This window comes from Chlorocebus sabaeus, chromosome 12 (genome assembly GCF_047675955.1).
Source record: "Chlorocebus sabaeus isolate Y175 chromosome 12, mChlSab1.0.hap1, whole genome shotgun sequence".
NCBI classification, from domain to species: Eukaryota; Metazoa; Chordata; class Mammalia; order Primates; family Cercopithecidae; genus Chlorocebus; species Chlorocebus sabaeus.
The window spans coordinates 13,780,890-13,797,395 of record NC_132915.1 but is presented as its reverse complement, the minus strand read 5'-3'; the positions used below and the strand labels follow the sequence as shown (position 1 = coordinate 13,797,395).

General features: G+C 43.2%; 1 protein-coding gene across 1 annotated transcript; it reads right to left on the bottom strand.

Annotated features, from left to right (window-relative positions):
• Nucleotides 1-210: 210 nt before the first annotated feature.
• QNG1 (Q-nucleotide N-glycosylase 1) lies at nucleotides 211-16,217 on the bottom strand. The gene is made up of 4 exons (XM_007969611.3): nucleotides 15,695-16,217; nucleotides 14,914-15,173; nucleotides 6,309-6,504; nucleotides 211-696 (listed from the first exon to the last, which is right to left on the bottom strand). Exons 1-4 carry the CDS (start codon nucleotides 16,029-16,031, stop codon nucleotides 464-466), a joined length of 1,026 nt encoding a protein of 341 aa, XP_007967802.1. The 5' UTR covers nucleotides 16,032-16,217; the 3' UTR covers nucleotides 211-463.
• Nucleotides 16,218-16,506: the final 289 nt, after the last annotated feature.

Here is a 16,506-nt window from a genome sequence, read left to right as displayed (position 1 = left end):
ATCTGGCCTAGGAAGATTTTTTTTTTTTTTTTTTTGAGAGGAAGTTTTGCTCTTGTTGCTCAGGCTGGAGTGCAATGGCACAATCTCGCCTCACTGCAATCTCCACCACCTGAGTTCAAGCAATTCTCTTGCCTCAGCCTCCCAAGTAACTGGGATTACAGGTATGTGCCACCACGCCCAGCTAATTTTGTATTTTTAGTAGAGATGGGGTTTCACCATGTTGGCCAGGCGGTCTCCAACTCCTGACCTCAGGTGATCCACCCACCTCAGCCTCCCACAGAGCTGGGATTATAGGCATAAGCCACTGTGCCCGGCCTAGGAAGTATTTTTTAAAGTGAGAATGGGTAATCAATTTCCTCATTCCTATAACCTCGATCATGTTCTCTAAATATCAAAGCAAAACTGTACAGATGATATGATATAAAATGCAGGGGGTTTTCTTTGGATCAGTCTACACTTGAGGTCAATAATATATGCAACGTGTGCGATGAAACGGAATTCCTTTCATATCTTCCCTATGGTCACGGGCATAGTCCCATAAGTAATAATCCAGAAGAATGGAATTGATCTCTCCACTAGGTTTTTCACCCTTTTGTTCAATAAGCTCCAGAAGACAATCCCGGATCAGCTCAACACACCAAAGCGAGCACCCTCTGATTTCCACCTCTTGCCTGTCTCCATATGAGAGCATTTCTCCTGCAAGGGGGAAAAACAGTAAGAAAAAGTAATAGTCAATGATACAAAATCTACTCAGAACTTTACTGTAGAACAAAACATAGTATTTAAATGGTACTCACTTTAAAACTGTAAACCTCAGACTTTATTTTTGGTAATTTAAATCATTTCAAAACGTAGGCACTGATTTTAAATTACAAGTTAAATTCCACAAAGATAGGGGCCACATCTGGCTTGTCTCAATATTCCCAGGACCTAGCATAGCACCTTGTACATACTAGCTCCCCAATAAATATCTGATAAATGAATAAGTGGTGACCATAAATTTAAAAATATGACTGCTAGTTATTAAAAAGATGGTATTTAAAATTAGGTTTGATACCAGAAAAAAAATATCATTGCAGGCTGGGTGCAGTGCCTCACACCTGTAACGCTAGCAATTTGGGAGGCTGAGGTGGGAGGATTACTTGAGCTCAGGAGTTCGACCAGCCTGGGCAACATGACAAAACCCTGTCTCTACAAAAAATACAAAAATTAGCCAGGCATGGTGGTATGTGCCTGTAGTCCCAGCTACTCGGGAGGTTGAGGTGGGAGGGTCACTTGAGTCCAGAAGACAGAGGTTGCAGTGAGCCAAGATCAGGCCATTGCACTCCAGTCTAGGCAACAGAGCCAACCCTATCTCCAAAATAAATAAATATTTATTTGGGGAATATCTGATCTTGCAAGGTAGGTACTGGCTGTGCCTTGCCACTGAGACTAGAGTAGGACTCATGGACCCATGTCTATATGCAGCAGTCAGATGCAAACTGTAGTGAGCTAGGTAGTGAACGTAGTACTATACAAAGGTACTGTATGTTTCCATATTTTTCTTATGAGAGAAGTCAGGAAGTTTGATTTTTATGGGAAATCTCCTAATTTTCAAGAGTTAGAAACTAATTAAAAATTGCTAACATCATTTTTCAGGCCAAACATAACACAACTGCAAGCTGTATTTGGCCTCTGGCCACCAAACTGCACCGCTGCACAAAGCCTCACAGTACCCAGGAGATCTTGTGATCTTAAGTAGTGTTACTTATGCCCCCCTCCATCCAACTCTCCCATGGGCTTAGGCACTGGTCAGTGGAACAGATGGGAAAACAGCGATTAACCAGGTTCCTCCACTTCCTTACTTTGAACCAGGTGCTAGTATAGAAGCCCATACCTTCCCTCTTCAGTTTTGCTGTTAATCACTTCCTCCAAATTTGACTATCAACTTGCTAAAACTGCCAAATCAACCAACAGAGTGGTCAAGGAGGCAGATGCTCCCACCCAAGTAGAGCTATTAGATAAGACCACTGCTCCACTTGGCGGCTGGACTGTAACCTTGAGGCAGAAGTACTCAGTTAAGCGGCACTCAGGTTCCTGACCCAGGGTCATAAATGTCTGTTGTTTTAACCACTAAATTTTAGCGTAATTTGTTACACAGCAATAGATAATAGTAGTGGGTTGAACTGTGGCTCACAAAAAGATACATTCAAGTCATAACTCCTGGTACCTGTGAATTTGACTTTGTTTGGAAATAGGGACTTTGCAGATGTAATCAGGTGAAGATGAGGTCATACTGGATTAGGATCAACCTTAAATCCAATGAAGGAAAGGTGAGATCCTGTCTCTACAAAAAATGGAAAAAGTAGCCAGGCATGGTGGTATGCACCTCTAGTAGCCCCAGCTAATCAGGAGGCTGAGGCTGAGAAGGGAAGATCGCTTGAGCCCAGGAGTTTGAAGCCGCAGTGAGTTATGATCATGCCACTGCACTCTAACCTTGGTGACAGAGTAAGACCCTGTTTTTAAACAAAAAAGAAAGCAAGCAAGAAAAGAAGAGGATACAGGTGGGCGCAGTGGCTCATGTCTGTAATCTAAGCACTTTGGGAGGCTGAGGTGGGTGGATCACCTGAGGTGAGGAATTCGAGAGCAGCCTGGCCAACATGGTGAAACCCTGTCTCTACTAAAAATACAAAAATTAGCCAGGCGTGGTGGTGGGCACCTGTAATCCCAACTACTCAGGAGGCTGAGGTAGGAGAATCACTTGAACTCAGGAGAAGGAGGTTGCAGTGAGCCGAGATGGCACCATTGCACTGGGCGACAAAAGCAAAACTCCGTCTCAAAAAAATAAAGAAAAAAAAAAGAGGATACGAAGAGACAGGAGACACAAGGATAAGAAGGCCATGATCGGTGTGATGCAGCTACAAACCAACGAATGCCAAGGACTGCTGGAGCCACAAAGTGCTGGGAAGAGGCAAGGAAGAATTATTCCCAAGAGCCTTTAGAGGAAGGATGGTCCTGCCAACATCTTCATCTTGATTTCAGACTTCTATCCTCCAGAACTGTGACACAATACATTTCTGTTGCTTGAAGCCATCTAGTTTGTGGTAATTTGTTATGTCAGCCCTAGGAAACTAATGTAATAACTAATACAGCAACTTACAGTATGGGGTAGAACATGGACTTCAGACAGAAAAAGACATTTGAGTGGACTGACAGAGATTAGAGTCAGGGAAGGTAATATGGCCCAGGTATTTGGTCTAAAAGCTGGCCCTGGAATCACAGTGAAAAGCTAAATTTAGTCAAATTGCATTGTTAGTTTTTTATAATTGGCCAAGTACTATGTCTTCGGTGAAGAGATGGGTTAAAGACAGTGGACAGAAATCTAGGTGGCACTTCCAAGGGCTGTCCCTGAGATACCCAGATGAGGGGAGAAGGGAAGGAATACCAGTGTAGCAAATCCTCAAGTTTGGAAGTACCATTGGAAGCCAGTTAAGGAAGGTCCTACCTCACCTGGTCAAACTAAGCTGGTCCTAGATTCCACTTAAGGTAGTTTTTAAAAATGAGTACACTATACTTATGTCTGTTACATTACATTTACAGTTCGTTTATTTTTGGTCTCGTTTTGCAGTAAAATACTTTTTGGAAAACAAAATCCAAATTTTACTTAAATGCACTAAGTGGCAAAAGAATTTGTCCACCCTATATCAAACTGGCTAAGGATAGGAGAGTACCCTTTTAGAAGCAAGGCATAAATGGAGGCAGTAATGACTGCCAATGGATATTGGAAAAGAGCCTCTGGAGTTGAAATGGATGGGAGAAGAAAATTCTGACATCTCTATACTGGATGCTGGATGATCCCTTCTCACTATGGTTTTTCTCATAGTAGCAGAGACAATTAAGTGCTATAAAAACTGAGAAGGAGATGGACAAATCACTATGAGCAAGGACAGCATTTGAGTGAAGCCTCTGTATAGGATTTGAATTGAAAAAAAGCTGGGCGCAGTGGCTCACGCCTGCAATCCCAGCACTTTGGGAGGCTGAGGTCAGGAGTTCAAGACCAGCATGAACAACATGGTGAAACCCCAACTCTACTCAAAATACAAAAATTAGCCAGGCATGGTGGCACGCACCTGTAATCCCAGCTACTTAAGAGGCTGAGGCAGGAGAATGGCTTGAACCCGGGAGGCAGAGGTTCTGGTGAGTCGAGATCATGCCACTGCACTCCAGCCTAGGCAATAGAGCGTCTCAAAAAAAAGAAAAAAGAAAAAGAAAATTTGGATGACAGAAACCAAGTAAGACAATGCTTAGAGATAGGAATGAACAGTGTGTACAAAAGAAAAAAAAAGCAACTTAATATGGCTTATGAAAGATAAGCCCTGATTGCTAAACGTTGTCCCTTTTAAAGGTATCCAACAGGCCAGGCGCGGTGGCTCAAGCCTGTAATCCCAGCACTTCGGGAGGCCGAGATGGGCGGATCACGAGGTCAGGAGATCGAGACCATCCTGGCTAACATGGTGAAACCCCGTCTCTACTAAAAAATGCAAAAAACTAGCTGGGTGAGGTGGCGGGTGCCTGTAGTCCCAGCTACTCGGGAGGCTGAGGCAGGAGAATGGCGTAAACCCTGAGGCGGAGCTTGCAGTGAGCTGAGATCCAGCCACTGCACTCCAGCCTAGGTGACAGAGTGAGACTCCGTCTCAAAAAAAATAATAATAAAAATAAAGGTATCCAACAATTAGTGACCCTTGACATGAGCACTATGACAAAAAACAGAATGTTCTTTTTCAAACGAGGAAATGGAAGACAAACAGATTGCCCATGGCAGCCTAAAAACCCAGTAGAGCCAACCACAGGAATAATGATACCTTTATATTCTGTGTTATTCTGATCTGGGGGATTCAAATCTATTTCACAAGAGGAAGTTATTCAATCATAGAATCTACTTCTTTTAAAAAACACATAAGGCCGGGGCAGTGGCTCACACCTGTAATCCCAGCACTTTGGGAGGCCGAGGCAGGTGGGTCACGAGGTCAGGAGATCGAGACCATCCTGGCTAACACAGTGAAACCCCATTTCTACTAAAAATACAAAAAATTAGCTGGGCATGGTGGCAGGTGCCTGTGGTCCCAGCTACTCGGGAGGCTGAGGCAGGAGAATGGCGTGAACCTGGGAGGCGGAGCTTGCAGTGAGCTGAGATCATGCCACTGTACTCCAGCCTGGGCAACAGAGCAAGACTCTGTCTTAAAAAAAAAAAAAAAGGAAAAAATACATAAAGAGGCCAGGTGCAGTGGCTCATGCCTGTAATCCCAGCATGTTGGAAGGCTGAAGTGAGAAGATTGCTTAAGCCCAGGAATTTGAGCACATATTTTTAAAATAAAATAAAAGAAAAAAGAAAAAAGTAGCAGAAAATTTTGCACCTAAAAGATAAATTAACATTAAAATCATATAATTATTTTCCTCATACAAGGAAATGTTATAAGCTAATTTTCACACAAACTTTTCAACCCAATTTACCTATGCTTATTTATCATAAGGCTCCTAGTCTTGATATCAATCATCATATCCAATAATGGTGAATAAGCCAAGAGAAGTAAGTGACTTGTGCAAGATATCCCAGTGCAGACTTTGGAGTCTCTTCACTAAAAAGTCAGTTCATATTACCTATCTTTCAGCCTACCCTTCATATCCCCATGTAGTGTGCTCTTCAGTTTAATTAACATTTTTCAAACACTATACCTGATGAACTGTCAGTGTTACTTTAATGTAACATAAATTTAGGTGTCATTAGGCTACGAAATTATAATGTTCAAAGAGCACAATTTTCTACAATATCCACATTTCACAGTGCAAACAAAAAGAAAAATCATTTTGTCTACATTTTATCTTTGCATTTTCCTTTACATATACTATGAACAATAAATAGTACTTTTTTTTTTTTTTAAAGCAAAGGAGACCTTTTGCAAAAAAAAATAAACCGCCGGGCGTGGTGGCTCACGCCTATAATCCCAGCACTTTGGGAGGCCGAGGCAGGCAGATCACGAGGTCAGGAGATCGAGACCATCCTGGCTAACACGGTGAAACCCCGTCTCTACCAAAAATACAAAAAAATTAGCCAGGCATGGTGGCGCGTGCCCGTAGTCCCAGCTACTCCGGAGGCTGAGGCAGGAGAATGGCTGAACCCAGGAGGCGGAGCTTGCAGTGAGCCCAGATTGCGCCACTGCATTCCAGCCTGGGGGATGGAGCGAGACTCCGTCTCAAAAAAAAAAAAAAACTAAACTAAACCAAGATCCAACAATTCATAGTATAACAAAGAATGACTTAAAGTTGCAAACCTTTGAGAAGCTTCTTCAGTAGTTCATCAGAGTATTTCAGGGCTCCAAGATGAGCAAGAACCTGAGGTAATCTATAATCAGCAAACATGGTGATACTGGAGATGTCCTTAAAGCAGCCATCTCCTTTTCCTTCCAATACACTCCACGTATCTGCTACAAGGATTTGGGCTCGTTTGTAAAAAGAAACTCTTTTCCCCTGATGAATGAAGAGAATATGAACGTTATCTGGGTATCTGAAAGCTTTATATATGCTATTTTTTAAAGGTGAAGGTTGAAACATTTTTTAAAAGGCACAATAATCTTACTTTGTTGGTAAGAATTTAGATTGGCTGGGTACATGGCTCCCGCCCGTAATCCCAGCACTTTGGGAGGCGGAAGTGGGCAGATTGCTTGAGCCCAGGAGTTCAACCAGTCTGTGAAACATGGCATAACTCCATCTCTACAAAAACCAAAAAATTAGCTGGGCATGGTGGCACATATCTATGGTCCCAGATACTCAGGAGGTAAGGTGGGAGAATCGCCTGAGCCTGGGAGGTCAAGGCTGCAGTGAACCGTGATCACACCACTGCACTCCAGTCTGGGTGACACAGGGAGACCCAGTCTCAAAAAAAACAAGAATTCATAGATCTTTTACAGGAAACAAAAGGATTTAATAAACATTAAATTTTCTATCACTCCAAACTCACTTCCCATTTTTCAAGGCACATAAAATACAATTTATGTAATCTTGATACTACTTAGTATTATTTTTCAATGGCAAAACTTCATATACACATTCCTGCAATATAATCCAAGGGCTTATTATTTTAAATGTGTAGATAGCATTCCTTTTGAAAGTTTATTAAATTAAAACACGTCTGTTTTTCTGATTGCAATATAATTGACATTAATTGTATAATATACAGCAAAGTATAGGCCAGGAGTGGTGGCTCATGCCTGTAATCCCAGCACTTTGGGAGGCGAGGTGGGAGGATCACGAGGTCAGGAGTTCGAGACCAGCCTGGCCAATATGGTAAAACCCCGTCTCTACTAAAAATACAGAAATTAGCTGGGTGTGGTGGCAAGCACCTGTAGTCCCACCTACTCAGGGGGCTGAGGCAGAAGAATTGCTTGAACTCGGGTGGTGAAGGTTGCAGTGAGTTAAGATCGTACCACTGCACTCCAGCCTGGGTGACAGAGCAAGGCTCTGTCTCAAAAAAAAAAAAAAAAAAAAAAAAAAGCAACATATAAAGAAGAATCATCCATAAGCTCAGGTCTGAAGAGAACTACAACATTCATTTTTAACTGTTTCCTTTCAGATAATATGATTAACTTATTTTATAAAGACATTAATTGATCAACAGCTAGAAAATAATAATATTTACCAACTTTGGAAATGGTCAAAGTTGATATGTAAGTCCAAATATGAAAATAAAATAGCCAATTATATTTATACATAGAAAAGACAAATTTAACCAAGCATTAGTGGGTTATAATTTAACTTAAAAATTCTAGTTAAGTGTGGTGGCTTACACTTGTAATCCCATCAATTTGGGAAGCCGAAGCAGGAGGATTGTTTGAAGCCAGAAGTTCAAGACCAGTCTGGGCAACGATGAAACTCCATCTCTACAAAACATGGCGAAACCCTGTCTCTACAATCACCACACCTGGCTAATTTTCATATTTTAGTAGAGACGGGGTTTCACCATGTTGGCCAGGCTGGTCTCAAACTCCTGACCTCAGGCAATCTGCCTGTCTTGGCCTCCCAAAGTGCTGGGATTACAGGTGTGAGCCACTATGCCCAGCCTACAGAAAAAAATATATTTTTTTAATTAGCCAGGTGTAGTGGCACGTGCCTGTAGTCTCAGCTACTCACCAGGCTGAGGCAGGGAGATTGCTTGAGACTGGGAGGTAGAGGCTGCAGTGAGCTGTGATCACATCACTGAACTCCAGCCTGGGCAACTGACTGAGACACTATCTCAAAAAAAAAAAACAAACCCAAAAAAACTCTGTAAATCTACAAATGCAAATCAGCCTAAACTATGGAAAAACATAGATAATTACAATCGACTATGAGTCCTAACACCAATAGTAATAACCTTAAATCATGTTTTATAAATGTTTGTTTATCAATATTACTAGCTCCCAAAATATATCCTGACCACCTTGGAGAATATTTTAACTTGTAAATGACATAAACAAATAAATACGAGATGAAAAGTTTAAGGAAAGGCTCTATACAAAAATTCCTTAAGATGATACTACAGATTCTTTTATTTACTAACAAAACGCCAATGATATGCTATCATAACAAGAAATAACCTAATATTGCTTAACCTTAAGATATGCCTATTGTAACAGATCCTGACCTATTTTTATTATACTAAATAAATTAAAACTTCTAAAGCTACATTTAACAAAGTCAGAATTTGTTTTCCAGAGCAAACACACATGTTCATTTTCTGACATGGCATAATGTCTCTAAATTAAATTGAGGGGCTGAAGGAACAAATCACAATTTAAAACATTCCTACATGACACTATCACCCTATATTCCTAAACCTATCTAAATATGACAACTTGGCAATTGTTCCTCTATATAAACTAGATTTAAATATGGCAACCAGGTTTCTAGTTCAAGTCTAGTTTATAAAACAGCACAAGACATGGCTGGGCACAGTGGCTCATGCCTGTAATCCCAGCACTTTGGGAGGCCAAGGCGGGCGGATCACCTGAGGTTGGGAGTACGAGACCAGGTGACCAACATGGAGAAACCCCGTCCCTACTTAAAAAAAAAAATACAAAACTAGCCGGGCATGGTGGCACATGCCTGTAATCCCAGTCACTCGGGAGGCTGAGGTAGGAGAATCACTTGAATCCGGGAGGCAGAGGCTGTGGTGAGCCGAGATCACGCCATTGCATTCCAGCCTGGGCAACAAGAGTGAAACTCCGTCTCAAGGAAAAAAAAAACATAAAAAACTGCAAGACTTAAGACTTAATTTATAAAAATGTCTGTCAAACACAATTACTACACCATAAAGTTTATTATAATAGAAGTCATTATCTGCTATTTTTAACAAGATTCATAGAGCAAAATGGAAAAAAACTAGGAATCAAACTTACGTAACAACCCACAGGGAAAAAAAACAAAAAATAAAAATAACAAAATCAGTGCTAGCATCTAAGAAAACATATAAATTATCATGTCACTGCTGCTTCCATGGTAGCAGACTAGTATATATAAAGAATAGATTATAATAGATATAATAATATATTAAGATTAAAAAAAGGACAAAAAGATTTAAGGGAGGAATCAAAAATAAATTCAAGTAATCTGTAAAACATTTTCCTTTTTTTTTCTTTTTTGGAGACGGAGTCTTGCTCTGTTGCCCAGGCTGGAGCGCAATGGTACAATCTCGGCTCACTGCAACCTCCACCTCCCGGGTTCAAGCCATTCTCCTGCCTTAGCCTCCTGAGTAGCTGGGATTACAGGCATGAGCAACCACACCTGGCTAATTTTTGTATTTTTAGTAGAGACGGGATTTCACCATGTGTGCCAGGCTAGTCTCGAACTCCTGACCTTGTGATCCACCTGCCTCGGCCTCCCAAAGTGCAGGGATTACAGGCATGAGCCACCACGCCCGGCCATCTATAAAACATTTTCTTGGTAAGTTCATTATGGTTTTAGAAATCAAATGATTTTGTAATCAAATTCTGGATCTCTAAAATATTAACTGGTATCACTAAAAATACTAGTAAATCTCCAAATAACAATTGCTTACATATTTCATGATATTGTTTTGTGATTTTAAGTATTTTTTAAATAGTACCTTTATAAAATAATTGTCAATAAAAAGCTCTATGACCATGAGTTAATTTTTTTTTCTTTCTCTTTTTTTTTTTTTTTTTTTTTTTTTGAGACAGGGCCTCACTGCTGCCCAGGTTGTGGCTCGATTCAGTGGCTCGATCACAGCTCACTGCAGCCTTGACGTCCCCGGGCTCAAGCAATCCTCCCACCTCAGTCTCCTGAATAGCTGGAACTATAGGTGTTCACCACCAAGGCCAGTTAATTTTTTTGTTATTTTGCAGAGATGAGGTTTCCCCATGTTGCCCAGGCTGGTCTTGAACTCCTGGGCTCAAGTGATCTATCCACCTTGGCCTCCCAAGGGTCTAGGATTACAGACAAGAGCCATCACACCAGGACAGTTAAGTTTTTTGAAAAAATTCTTCCATAATTTTGTCATGAATAAATAGAAAGTTCAAGGATTACCAATACTTAAGAACAACATAGGCCAAGTGCAGTGCCTCACGCCTGTAATCCCAGCACTTTGGGAGGCTGAGGTGGGCAGATCACCTGAGGTCAGGAGTTCAAGACCAGTCTGGCCAACATGGTGAAACCCTGCCTCTACAAAAATATAAAAATTGACCAGGCATGATGGCAGGTGCCTGTAATCCCAGCTACTCGGGAGCTGAGGCGGGAGAATCGCTTCAACCCGGGAGGAGGAGGTTGCAATGAACTGAGATTGCGCCATTGCACACCAGCAAGACTCCATCTCAAAAAAAAAACAAAAACAAAACAAAAAAAAGGCTGGCGCGGTGGGTGGATCACCTGAGGTCAGGAGTTCCGAGACCAGCCTGGCCAATATGGTGAAACCCCATCTCTACTAATATACAAAAATTAGCCTGGCGTGGTGGTGTGTGCCTCTAATCCCAGCTAACTCAGGAGGCTGAGGCAGGAGAATCGCTAGAACCCGGGAGGCGGAGGTTGCTGTGAGCAGAGATGATGCCATTGCACTCCAGCCTGGGCGAAAGAGCGAGACTCTGTCTCAAAAAACAACAACAACAATACCACTAAAAATAAAAAATAAAATGTTATCTATTGAAACATCAAAAAGCTGTTTTTTATATTTATCAGTATGTCATAGTAACAATTTGTTCATTAGAACTTTTACAAAGTACTGCATTACTCTAAATGAGAGTAACTTGAAGAGCTTAAAAAATAGCTCTTCTTTCACCTATTCATCAGGATCTTTGAGGGTGGTGTTTTGGAAATATATCTGATTTTTTTTTTTTTTTTTTTTGAGACGGAGTCTTGGCTCTGTGCCCCAGGCTGGAGTGCAGTGGCGCTCTCTCGGCTCACTGCAAGCTCCGCCTCCCGGGTTCCCGCCATTCTCCTGCCTCAGCCTCCCGAGTAGCTGGGACTACAGGCGCCCGCCACCGCGCCCGGCTAGTTTTTTGTATTTTTTAGTAGAGATGGGGTTTCACCGTGTTAGTCAGGATGGTCTCGATCTCCTGACCTCGTGATCCGCCCGTCTCGGCCTCCCAAAGTGCTGGGATTACAGGCTTGAGCCACCGCGCCCGGCCGTAATATATCTGAATTTTAAGGCTCCTAAGTGATTCTGGGGCACAGCCAGGTTGGGAAATCACTGATCTAAATCTGTCTAAGTTAAAAATTGTTAACTTTATTCATCTGTTCATGTCTAAAAATGAATGATAATCTCAGTAAATAGGTATACATTAAAAACACATGACTAGTTTGTGCAAATTGTTTATTTTTATTTATTTATTTTTGGGGGACAAGGTCTTGCTCTTCCAGGCTGGAGGAAAGTGGAAGTATCATAGCTCACTGCAGCCTCCACCTCCTGGGCTCAAGCAATCCTCCTGCCTCGGCCTCCTGAGTAGCTAGAACCACAAGGACACTACCATGCCTGGCTAGTTTTAAAATTTTTTGTAGAAATGGAGTCTCACGTGTTGCCCAGGCTGGTCTCGAACTCCTGGGCTCAAGCAATCCACTTACCTCAGTCACCCAATGTGTTAGGATTATGGGCTTGAGCCACCATGGCTAGCCCATTTTGGGGATTTTTCTGTAAAACTGTATTTTAGAAACAAGTACTCATGAAAAATGGTTTCTGTACCAATTTTCATTTAAAAATGTATCAGATTGGGTTGGGCGCTGTGGCTCACGCCTGTAATCCTAGCACTTGGGGAGGCCAAGGCAGGTGGATCACAGGGTCAGGAGTTCAAGATCAGCTTGGTCAACGTGGTGAAACCCCATCTCTACTAAAAATACAAAAATTAGCTGTGCATGGTAGTGGGTGCCTGGAATCCCAGCTACTCTGGAGGCTGAGGCAGAGAACTGCTTGAACCCAGGAGGTGGAAGTTGCAGTGAGCAGAGATGGTGCCACTGCACTCCAGCCTGGGTGACAGAGTAAGACTCCATCTCAAAAAAAAAAAAGTATCAGATTGGCTGGGCATGGTGGCTCAAGCCTGTAATTTCAGCACTTTGGGAAGCTGAGGCAGGCGGATCACTTGAGGTCAGGAGTTCAAGACCAGCCTGGCCAACACGGTGAAACCCTGTTTCTACCAAAAATACAAAATTAGCCGGGCATGGTGGCGGGTGCCTGTAATCCCAGCTATTTGGGAGACTGAGGCAGGAGAATCGTTTGAACCCAGGAGGTGGAGGTTGTAGTGAGCCAAGATACTGTCACTTTCTGGTACATTTTTTAAAAATTGAACTTTTCAGCAAAGCAAAACCAAAGCACTGTGCTATAAATGAAATGCAGTTATTTATAGCAGTATGAGAACAGACTAATACAATTGTATTCTTTTTTTTTTTTTTTTTTTTCCTTGAGATGGGAGTCTTGCTCCTGTCCTCCAGGCTGGAGTGCAGTGAGTGGTATGATCTCAGCTCATTACAACCTCCGGCTCCTGGGTTCAAGCGATTCTCCGCCTCAGCCCCCTGAGTAGCTGGGATTACAGGCACCCACCACTACACCCGGCTAATTTCTGTATTTTTTAGTAGAGATGGGGTTTCACTATGTTGGCCAGGCTGGTCTTGAACTCCTGACCTTGTGATCCACCCACCTCAGTCCCTCAGAGTGCTGGGATTACAGGTGTGAGCCACTACACCTGGCGAATTTATTTTATTTTTTATTTTATTTTTTTGAAATGGAGTCCAGCTCTGTCGCCCAAGCTGGAGTGTGGTGGCATAATCTCGGCTCACTGCAACCTCCACCTCCCAGGTTCAAAAGATTCCAAAAGAATTTTACAAAAACAAAATCCAGGTGCAGCCTGTGAGGGTCCAACAAAATGATCATCATTTGTTCAAGTACACTGTGTATGAAAAAGAAAACATAAAATATATATACAGTACACTGAACTTTGCAAGAATACTTCTGTTTTTTGAGATAGAGTCTAATTCTATCTCGCCCAGGCTGGAGTGCAGTGGTGCAATCTGGGCTCACTGCAGCCTCCACCTCCTGGGTTCAAGCAATTCTCCTGCCTCAGCCTCCTAGGTAGCTGGGACTACAGGTGCATGCAACCACACCCAGCTAACTTTTGTATTTTTAGTAGAGATGGGGTTTCTCCATGTTGGCAGGCTGATCTTGAGCTCCTGACCTCAGGTGATCCACCCACCTTGGCCTCCCAAAAGTGCTGGGATTACAGGTGTGAGCCACTGAGCCCAGCCAGAAATACTTTTTATTAGGGAGAGGTTAGTATACATTCTGATCTTTATCCAATAAAGTAACCTTCTTGAAGTACTAAAAATACCTAATTTTCCATAAGGAGAACATTACATGGAGGGTTCCATGTTTTTTAGGTTTGAAACATTTTAAAAGGAAAAAAAAAGACAAAAGTAAAGAATGAAATACTGATCAGATAATATAAGAAAGGAGATGAAACCCTGTCTCTACTAAAAAGACAAAAAAAATTAGCCAGGTGTGGTGGCATGCGCCTGTAGTCCCAGCTATTCAGGAGGTGGAGGCGGAGGTTGCAGTGAGCTGAGATCATGCCACTGCACTCCAGCCTAGGAGTCAAAGCAAGACTCAGTCTTGGGGTGGGGGAGGGAAGGCCGGGCACGGTGGCTCACACCTGTAATCCCAGCACTTTGGGAGGCCGAGACTGGTGGATCATGAGGTCAGGAATTCAAGACCAGCCTGGCCAACATGGTGAAACCCCGTCTCTACTAAAAATACAAAAATTAGCCAGGTGCGGTGGCAGGCACCTGTAATCCCAGCTACTTGGGAGACTGAGGCAGGTGAATCGCCTGAACCCGGGAGGCAGTTAGAAGTGAGCCGAGATCGCGCCACTGCACTCTAGCTTGGGTGACAAGTGAGACTCCATCTCAAAAAAAAAAAAAAAAAAGAAAGAAAGAAAGAAATGACGCCAGACATGGTGGCTCATTCCTGTAATCACAATACTTTGGGAGGCTACGGCGGGCGGATCACCTGAGGTTGGGAGTTTGAGACCAGCCTGGCCAACATAGTGAAACCCCATCTCTACTAAAAATACAAAAAATTAGCCGGGCATGGTGGCGCATCCGTGTAATCCCAGCTACTGGGGAGGCTGAGGCAGGAGAATCTCTTGAACCCGGGAGGTAGAAGTTGCAGTGAGCCAAGATCACGCCATTGCACTCCAGCCTGGGCAACAAGAGCAAAACTCTGTTTCAAACAAACAAACAAACAAATAAAAAGAAAACATAAGAAATGACTTCGAAACACTACTTAATTTTGTTAGTTTCTTCCACAAGGAATTTAAGTTTTTATTCTCCAAATGAGTTCTGGAAGTAAAAGAGTTAACTCTGAGATAATTAAGACTTCTTAAATCCCCAATAGAAGCAACTCACCTCAAACAGAGTCACATCTCTGTAAGAAGGAAAACTTTCAACCACCAGGTGCATTAACTTCTGCGCACTATTCTCACTTTCTCGGACGCAGTTGAGAAAAGAGCCTCCAAACTTCTCCAGCAGAATTTTCCCGGTTTCATTGAGAATCCGATGCCTCTCTTCTACTAAAGGCATGGACACGTCTGTGTCAGAACGAAGTATATTCCGAACCTGATCCAGGGTCACTGTCGCGTAGTACGAGGCACTAGTTATTGGTATCCCTTTAGTGAAAAAAATAAAATTCAGAGGACCAATGTCATACTTTTATATTCATCAAATCCTTGCTTTTACAACATGGAATTAATATGAAACCAAATGAATGTTATAGGAATGCACCAAAAGTGGGTGAATAAAAAATCTAAAGCAAAACTCTCATTTTCTACTTGTTCATCTGTGCTTATTCACCCATTTCTAACTACTGCAATATTACATCAGATGTATTTTGAGTAAATTGCTTTATAACATCGGTCCTTTTGTTTTTCAGGTGTCATTCAAATGGCATTCTTTATAAAACTGACTTATGCTACTGTAACTTTTATGCTGCAATGATAAATATTAACATCATTTCCCACTAAAATACGCCCCTTTTCATACTTCTATTTTAAGCAGGACTTGCAACGAACTTCAGGTTCGCTTCCCATTATTCCATCTCCCAACCCGCTCCTTGGAATCCCGCTACACGCTCCCCAAGTAAATGGAAACCTCAAAGGCTATTAGGTCCGACAGCGAGTATGGCACCAACCTTCGTCGAGGGCTCTGTTGACGGCGGCGCACAGGGACCAGTACCCACTGTACGTTCTCCCTCTGTGCCTCACCACACACTTGTGCTCGTCCTGCTCCGACCAAAAGGAGAAGTTGAGTGTGTCTGTCACGAACACCCAGTTGACCGCGGCCTCGTCGGCCGCCCTGGGGTTCAGTTCATGAAGGGCTTTCCACCCCTCCACGCGCAGCTCCGGCCCCGCCGCCTTGGCCAGCAGCAGCTCTGCCACCCTCCGTACGCCTCCGCTGTCAATAAACACATCCCGACTATTTTCTGAGATGAATTTAGAGGATTCCCTGGGATTTAGGTGCCCGTCCATTCTGCTCTTTGGGACCGGGCGGGTCAAACTCTTTTCCCGCCCTAGGCGGGTCAAGGTCCACTCTGCGCCTTGCGCTACTACGAACCGCGGGATCACAGGGCCTAAACAAGGTCCCGCCCTGCTAGGGAGTGGCACTGAGAACTTAGTGTAGCCAAGGTAAAGTTCTCTCCCGCGGCGCTGCCCCGATTAGGAAACGAGGGACCGCGGGGCAGCTCGCTGGGTAGAGGCCGCAAGCACTTCCGGGAAAGCGGTCCCGTTCACGCCCTCTCGGGCGCGCTACCAGGCTCCGCTTCCGGTTCCGAAGGTCTGGAAACTGCCAAGGTCTGGCGTTCACCGGCAGTGAGTTGCCCACCGTGGGAGGTGCATGGCGTTGCCATGTTGTACCTTTTCCCACCTTGCGTCTAACAGGAGGGACTCGAAGAGGGCGAATTGCCGCCGTGGCCTGGATCGCGATGTCCCCACCCGGCTCCCGCCC

Coding starts and splice junctions, on each gene's coding strand:
- QNG1 (XM_007969611.3), bottom strand. CDS start 16,031: ATGGACGGGCACCTAAATCCCAGGGAATCCTCTAAATTCATCTCAGAA. Junction 15,174..15,694: donor CAACAGAGCCCTCGACGAAG/GTTGGTGCCATA, acceptor TTTTCACTAAAG/GGATACCAATAACTAGTGCC. Junction 6,505..14,913: donor GAGATGTGACTCTGTTTGAG/GTGAGTTGCTTC, acceptor TTCATTCATCAG/GGGAAAAGAGTTTCTTTTTA.